General features: G+C 41.8%; 1 protein-coding gene across 4 annotated transcripts in view; it reads left to right on the top strand.

The window, feature by feature from the left end:
* The window catches only part of ASAP2 (ArfGAP with SH3 domain, ankyrin repeat and PH domain 2), a 238801-nt gene that overhangs the window by 45925 nt on the left and 184179 nt on the right, over nucleotides 1-8697 (top strand). For 3 of the 4 annotated variants that reach the window (XM_073674180.1, XM_073674182.1, XM_073674181.1), the window contains exon 2: nucleotides 1680-1752. The exons of the other annotated variant lie outside the window; for it this stretch is intronic. In XM_073674180.1, coding sequence (XP_073530281.1) covers nucleotides 1680-1752 — 73 coding nt within the window. The remainder of the gene's footprint in view (nucleotides 1-1679; nucleotides 1753-8697) is intronic. 4 annotated transcript variants of the gene reach the window in all.

The following is an 8697-nucleotide window of genomic DNA, read 5'->3' as shown; positions in this document are numbered from 1 at the left end:
GATTTGTTAAAGCTGTAGGCCCAAGGCCTGAGGCTGCACTCTGATTCTGATGACATGTTTTCTGTCAGGTGCAGTGTTGTTATGGAGGGGCCTCCTTGTTACTAGGGTCACGGCCTGAACATCTCGAGCTTTAATTTTGAAATATTATTAAGGATGACATCTGGAATTGTCTTGGAAAATATGGAGATCTACAGATCACCTTCACAACACTGCGGTTGAAAAAAATCCTGAGAGGAAATATTATCAGGACCTCTTAGTATGGCCGCCTCAGACTCCGGGCCTGTATCCCTCATAACATGATTGTTCTAGTAGATGCTGGTATTGCTCTGTAAATCCTCCTGGAAATGGTCAGCAATTTGTTACCCTTCCTCCTGTCGATAGGTTGCGTCCCTAAACAGTAAGGCTATGTGCACGCATTCAGGATTTGCAGCAAAAAATTCTGCTGCAAATCCTGATGTGTTGGCAGGAAAGACGCTGCAGAAAATACATGCTTTTATTTTTATGAAGATTTTTCCCCACTCATCAATATGGGTGAAATCTGCTGCAAATCTGTAAGGAAAAAATAAGCACCGTGTGCATGAGACTAAAGGGATCTCATTCACTTTGCTGCTATTAGGAAATCCTCCAGTTATATGACAAAACTAAGCGGAAAAAAATCATCAAAAACACAACATGTGCACATACCCTAATGGTCTAATGTTCTGTTTTTCTTTTTTATCCAGAAGATAAACGCTGACAATATGTCAGAAAAATGCACCTTAAAATAAGTGTTTTTGCTGAAAATTTCTGCACGTTTTTTTTGCTCATTTTTGCTGCTCAGTGACCTCCATACAGAAAAAAAAGCTGTAAAAAAAACAAAAAAAAAACGTACAATGTCTGAAGAACGCAGAATGTGAATGAGATTTTAGATATTCATTTTGCTTCTACTGTAAAACGCGTCATTTTTTAAAATGAAAAATATGGACAGTATCAGACTGTTTAGGCTTTGATCCAACAAAGCGATTGCGCGGCATTTTTTGCTGAAATTTTGGTAATGTCAGCTTTTAGTTTAGTCATATTTTTTCCGGGAGGAATAACAGAGGAACAGAACAGCAAACACGGGGCACGTTTTTTGTCGGACCATTAGTGATCATACATTTTCATCTTATTCTTTGGATAGGTGATTAATACAGATTGCCTCTTTGCTCAGCGCATTCAGTTTTGAGACAATTCCTTTAACCCCCATGTTGTTCTGCATGGCGCCATCTTTGGTTCATAGATTGGATCCAATGTATATTTTCTCCTCATTTCCTCCTTTGCTGGTTAGAGAGTATCTGTATATGTCAAATGGGAAAGTTTATATTGTGAGGCAAAAAGGGGACACAGACGACTTTAGCGCTGCAGAATATATTACGCTCCATAATAAGCAATGGGAAATGGCTGCCCTGATTGTAAAGTTGTGTAACCCCATTAAACCTTCCTCTTATATTCACAGCAATCCTATATGAAATGCATACCCGGCCTCTTAAGTGGCTTCCGACCACAGAGTTAATTGAAAGTGTCTTATTGATTATCTTTCTGCACTTAACGCAATTTATGGTCTATAATTATCCTGCTGACCAAAGCATCTCTCACTAGCGGATACATTAAAGTATATCGGGCGCCCATTCTGACATATCGACTTCCATGTTTTGTCACAGGCCCTGGATGTTGATCGCACAATTCTCTACAAGATGAAGAAGTCCGTAAAAGCCATTAACACATCTGGGCTGGGTATGTATGCCTCTTCTGCCTGACTTCATGGTGTCGTACGTGTCGATGGGTTTTACTTTATGATTTTTAGTGCTAAGTCTGAAGCTTTTCACACTTTTTTCTCGGCAGGTCTTCAAGTAGATCCAAATACATAGGATCTGATTCATTGATTGTGAACATGATTTACCGCACTTTAATGGTATAAACTTGGCCAGAAATGTACTTGGGGTGACATTTCTGGTCAGTTGTAAAGAGCCCTTAATTCATTACGTTGCAGGCACTTCTTAATGGAATAGGTACCCCTTACTCCAGAAGTCTGAGTCATTATAACTGCTTTGCAAAACTTCAGTCTTAAAGGGTTTATCCAGGACTTTGTTTTATGCCCATAGTAAAAAAACAAAAACATGCCAGTAGTATCTACCTACCTGCCTGTTGTGTCCAGCGCCAATCTCTGTCTGTACAGAGCAGTCTCAGACCGGCAATTCAGAGGAGTCCGCTGACGTCACAGTGACAGAGCAGTGGCTTCTCTTCCGCTCTGCTCTGTTGACTGGGTGTGACTGCGAACTTCATGCTGATAGACAGCCGGCTCCCCGCTATCAAACTGCGGGGAACCAGCTGTCAATCATCATGATGTCGGCAGTCACGCCTCCTCAAGAGCAGCCCTGAAGAGGAAGAGTTGCTCTGTTGACGTTGAGCAGCCGAATAACCTCTTGTTGCCGGGTAGTTTTGTTAGTTTTTAGGCCCAGATTAAACAAAATTAAAAATAGTCCAGGATAACTCCTTTTAATGAATTGGGATCTGGCAGCATGAATCTGATGACCAAGTTTCCTTTAATTTGTATTACAATAAAAAGGCACTAACTGAATGGTGAATCAGGCCAAAATCTTTTAGGTATATATTTCAACCACTTAATTTATGCACAATTTGCACCCAAAAAAAGTGATGTATATACCTTGCACCACATTTATTAGACATATTTTACTTTTCACCGGGGGGATGGTCTAGCAAGAAGAGGACCTGAGTTAGTGTGCAAAGGCCATAGCTTGAGATATAATACCGTAGGGCCAATTCGTCAAAGTAGTTATGCTAGAAAACTTTTGAAAAGTTGGAAAACTTTTGCACAATATGGAGTTGCGGCAAAATTTTGTGTAGTTTGGCAGTCTATACCTGGAGCAGCATTTCTGACGGGACGCACGGAGGCGCACACCACAGAGGAGATGCGCCATATTCAGTAAGTGACGTGGGCTCCTTTTTAATGAATTTTCCACATTGTACTTCAGCGAGCCTTAAATTAAGATTGGTAAGCGCAACACCAGTCATAAGGAATAGGGCCACTGTGTACCAAAACCAGGTAAAACGATAAACGTAGGTGGTATTAAGTTAGATCAAAGTATCTAAAAATGCTCCCTTATCATCCAGCATGACCCAGTGTGATAAATATGGCATATTTTTAACCTGTCCAAAACTATTAGTAAATCTTCCCCGTTATGCTAGCAATAAGCTATGGCCCCTTTTTTTTATGAAGACTGGTGATTTTCTCCACTGTCTTGATGTGGGTGCATGTTGGAGTCAGACATCCCTGATTCATTAAGGGGTGAATACCTCTTCACGTATCAGTAGCATCTGACTAGTCCTTGACTGGAGTGAGATTTCTGCCGTAGTGAACACCACAGCAAGTAATGAATTAGATAAGTTGTGGCCTCAAGCCCTCATTCTGACCCCATTTCCTCCCATTTTAATGGAGCTGGGAGCAGTTGTCGTGAAAAGTCACAAAAAATTTTGTGTAAATTTGAGTTATGCAAAAGCTTTGGAACTTTTCAAAGCAATTTATGAAATTGCTTTGTTGAATCAGGGCCAGTGGAGCACATTTCTGTAATAATACGTCACTTTCAGGTCATAAATTATGAGGAATTTCCCAGCTGTACTCAGCCAAGCTCTCTCCAACCTCTTTTCAGAAAGTCCAGGACTTTCATAAACGCAATATTTTTGTGCAATTTAGAATTGTGCAAAAATTTTGTGACATTTTCAAATTGTTTTACCCCAGAATTCTGGCAAAAACTGATGAATTGAGGCCGGTTTATGTCTCATGATCAATCTTTGCTGTGATTCTTCTCCCTTTATGAAGCCGTATTGAGCTCGAATGAAGGAGTCCCCCGGCTGTGACACATGTTCCTAGTGTCACCCACATGCTAAATATCTATTTGGCTTCTACCAGAAAATTGTAGCACGAGTCTGTGGTGATTTCGGAAGGAGAACAGATTGTGGTTTACCACATATATATAGTAGAGGTTAACAGGATCATAAAATATAATGACTAACCACCGATGAATGTAAAACTGGTTTCCACAAAGACCACTTTATTCATTTCTGGGTGGATTGCCATGTTGACAGCACTACTTTATATTTCAGGAAACCTGTCCAATAATTTCTATTTTCCATGGAATTATATGATGGTATTGTATGCTATGATGTTCACCGTTCAGGAGTTTCTTAAAGAGGTTGCCCACCTTCTAGCGGCAATTTTTTTTCCCCTTAATTAATTGTATTTTTTGCGGAAAATAATTTCTGTAATTTAGTTTCATTAAAAAATTTGCACAGTTTGCCTTCTATAGCCTCAGTATTGCACTGCCTATTGCTGGCTGCAGAATGAGCTAACTGAGAATCTGTCGGTAAACTCATTCTGATGGTCCAGTGGGAGAATTTCTAGTTCTTTTATCTTTTTTGTTGCCTTTGTATGGACTGGAAAGCTGCAGTAACCATTGCAGGATAAGATCCTGTAATAAGTATATAATAGTCAGTGCCACAAAATCATGTCCCCAACACATCTGTTAAAATATAGATAATGTCGCCGACCCCCGTTACCCAATTCTGGAGCCAGCAATAGATCGTGTAATACAGAGTATTTAGGAGGCAAAAAGTGCAACATTTTTAATGAAACCTAATTGTGAAAAATTATTTTTTAGCTCCAATTGCAAGAAAAAATTGTCCACCCCTTTAAATAGTTTTCCCACAACTTAGATCGAATAGGTCATCAATAGCAGATCATGGGGGTCTGACACCGCTAGCGATCAGCTGATCGCGGCAGCCGGATCTACATAATGACCAGAGCTGGAACAGCGCAGCTCCGCTCACTGTCTTGTGGCCATTCTATGGTACTGCAGCTTGGCTCCTATTGAATGGAATAGCAGCAGAGCTGCAGTATCGGAGGGCGACCGTTACATGCTGTTCTAGCTGATCACTCGGGACATTTCATCTGATTTGCAGGAATATATGGACTTTCTACAGAAACTGCTACATAAAAGTTTTACCAGCTTGAGATCCTTCAATGACACACAAACACAGAATTCTTCTTTCCCAGTAAAACGAGCGGCGACGTGTTATTATAAGGTAACACTTCAGCGGGAAGGCATCAAAGCTTTAGCTCTTTTTTTCTTCCCTTGACGAGCCCTTCACATCTCTCACTAATTTGGAATTTAGATCAGCGCTCCGTTTGCTCGCAGCTATTCACCCCCTTTTTATTTTGCCCAATGTGATCTCCGGGGACAATTTACATATGTATCAGGGTCATTTACATACCTAATGCCTAATCTTCATGCACAAGCGGTCGGTCCCTGCATGCACAATGTGTCTGTATGAATGAAAGTGACCTATTTGCTTGTTTTTAGCTCCAAACCCTCTTGTCCTTTCCAATCGGTGCCATATTAAACAGTGTTCCCAATTTATTAAAGGGCTTCTCTAGGTTGAGCAATTGGTGGTTATCTTGCTGATATACACTTCCAAAATGTGCTCCTTGAACTGCCAGCGATGTCTGTTTCTCTGTGTCCATGTGTGCCCACGTGGGCGAGATGCGTAGAGTAAATGTATCTTTTAATTTATATTGATCGTTTTGTTTCTGATCCGTGGTATGATTTGTGATCTATTACTATAGGAACATTAAGGTTAAAAAAAAAAAAAACACTTAAGCCATCATACAAGACTGCACAAATCCCAGGAGCGAGGTCACCAATGTGTTCAGAAAGTTTCCACGAAAAGTTGTTTTCTGGAATTTTTTGTTATTACCCGACTCTTAAACTGTTAAAGGTGTCTTCTACCTTTGCGGACAATTTTTTTTACTTAAAGGTGTTGTCCAGGCTTAATGAATTGGGGCCAAAGGCTATAGAAGGTGAGAGGTAAAAACTCCATTTCAAAAATAATTTTTAGCCCCCAATACATGCGTTTAAAAGGGGTTCTCCACGTTTGTTCAGAAACTTTGCATCCAAAGTTGATTTCTCTACAGGTTTCTAGAATTATTACCCAACTCCTAAACTGTTCTCCATTTTTGGGGCCAATTTTTATTCTTGAGGGGCTGGCCACACTTGGGGCTCAAATCTGCAGTCACTCTATATGACTGCAGACTTGTAAATCCTCACAACGCACGCTGTCAGGTTTCTCCTGTGCTGGCAGCAGGATGCCATATGAGCACAAGTAAGCAATTTGCATACTTCTGGCCACATTCTGACTAGACGTGTGCTGCCTCACTCCATGCAGGTGAATTGAGCGAGGCCGGACACGTCTAGTCAGAATGTGGCCAGACGTATGCAAATTGCTTACTTGTGCTCATATGGCTGCCGGCATCAGAGAATCCTGATTGTGTGCGCTGTGAGGATTCATAAGTCTGCAGTCAAATGGAGTGACTGCAGACTTGAACCCAAAACTTGGACAATCCCTTAAGAATAAAAATTGTACACAAAGGTGAAGGACATTTTAGCAGTCGGACAATAAAAAAAAATTCTAGAAACCTGTGGACAAAACAACTTTGGATGTAAACTTTCTGAAAAGTGTGGAAAACCCCTTTAAAAAGGGGGTAAAAATCATTTTTGCAGTTGGGTTTCAGAAACTTTTCACTGTTCACCTTCTATAGCCTTTTGCCCTGATTTATTAAGACTTGTGTTTCTAATACCTGTTTTAATGAAGGGCGTTCAAGAATAAAATGTCCTGGATTCATTAAGCGGCGCACGCCACCTAATGAATTTTGTGCATCTCTTCAATGTTTTGCGCCTCATAAGAAATATTACTTTAGTGTTGGGAACTGGAGTAACATTTCTGGCATAGGAAATGCCGCCTCTTTCTATGAATTTGACAGGCAGGCTTAGTCGCATCCCGGATCCTCCACATATTTTGCCGAGCTGCTTGAAACTGTTGTGCAAAAATTGTGCGACTTTTGGCGTTTTCACAACTCCTAGTTGCCTAAACATTTTGAGACTTATTCAAAGTGTTTTAAGCCATTATTTTGGTGTAAACCGTTTTATGTATCGGTCCCTACGTCACTGTCTATCGCTGGCTTCAGAATACGTTAAATGAGAATTTGAGCTGATTTATGACCACAGACCACATCAAAGTTGAATGTTGCGGGAAACAAAGAGCCTGTAAAAGCCAAACGGTGCAATATTTTAAAAGAAACCCAATTGGAAAATGATTTTTAGCCCAAAATGCGTGTATTTTAAGTAAAAAAATAAAAATATTGTCCCCAAATGTGGAATATGTCCATCCTAATTAGTGCTTAAAGGATTATTCCTGTTGTGTAAAGTGATAAAATATCAATATAGCCAACACCTCTATAAGAGCCTAACTGATCCTGGGAATGAAGGAGCCATAGCACTGGTTTAGCGTTGCGTCCCCTTTTATCTTTACTTTACTTTTTCCCGCAGCTCAGCTCTGGTTTTAGAAACTAAAGCAAGGCACTATTCATGGCTTCCTGCTAGGTGACTGAGAGCACTGCGGCATTTTTCTAATGATTAATGGGGGACTCAGAGATTGGATCCCCCCAAAGTTCATAACGTGAAGTTTTTTTTTAATAACAGAATAACTTTTTAAAGTAGCTAACTCCATACAATTAAATGATACTAGGAGAGCATCACACCCTGTTGGTTTCACTTCACGTTGGCTTTTTGGATGGTCATCTATAATATACTTACCTTGTAATGTCTTCACATCCTGTTCCGTCCAGATCCCAGAATTCCAAGCGGTGGAAGTTCCTCGACTGCCATATTGGGACACCCAAGTGATGGGTGTCTCAGTATGGAAACCGCTGGTGGTACCAGCCTCTTGCGCGGTACCACCAGCGGAACACCGTCGCGAACACACCGTACACGCCGGGATCAGTCAAATGATTCACTGACTACTGCCATCTTTGTACAGGAGGAGCGCATGCTTAGTTGTAATGTGACCTCCGCTATCTGCCTGTACAAAGATGGCGGCGGTCTGATTTACTGCGTGGAGACAGCTCAAACGAGAGAACACATGAGGGAAGTAGACAGAACAGGGGTGGAGAGAGAGAGCAGACAAGGGGGAGAGCACATGGGGTACACAAGGCAAAAGAGATCACATGAGAGGAGAAGACAGCACAGGGGTGGGGAGAGACAGCACAGGGGGGAAGAAGATAGAACAGGGGTGGAGAGAGAGAGCAGACAAGGGGGAGAGCACATGGGGTACACAAGGCAAAAGAGATCACATGAGAGGAGAAGACAGCACAGGGTGGGGAAAGACAGCACAGGGGGGAAGAAGATAGCACAGGAAGGAGAGAGACAGCAGACAAGGGGGAGAGCACCTGTGGTAGACAGGTCAAAGAAGAGAGCACAGACGGGAGAAGACGGCACATGGGGGAAAGAGAGTGGATAGGTGGGTGAGCACATGGGGGGGGGGGTATTCTCAACGCTGCAAAGCCTGCCCCCATCGTGACATTACCGCCCTCCCGATGCCATAGCATCGGGCCTCCATCTAGTTATTTAATATGTGTCAACCATGCAACCCCTTGGAAAATATGAGCCATGCAGACAGGAGATGAAGTTGCATGGTACCTTGGTGGAGACAACAGTGGTCTGCACCAGACCAATCAGCCGTTTTTGGCATAACCTGGCTATACGTCATCAATATTTTGAGGCCGTCGCCCCTTTAGCCCTCTTTGTAATTCTTCCCTGGGTATGTGTT

The sequence above is a fragment of the Phyllobates terribilis genome, unplaced genomic scaffold (assembly GCF_046119375.1).
Source record: "Phyllobates terribilis strain yellow unplaced genomic scaffold, ASM4611937v1 Scaffold_3__8_contigs__length_932513732, whole genome shotgun sequence".
Lineage (NCBI taxonomy): Eukaryota > Metazoa > Chordata > Amphibia > Anura > Dendrobatidae > Phyllobates > Phyllobates terribilis.
Note: the sequence above shows the minus strand (reverse complement) of the source record. Positions and strands in the feature narration are given on the sequence as shown.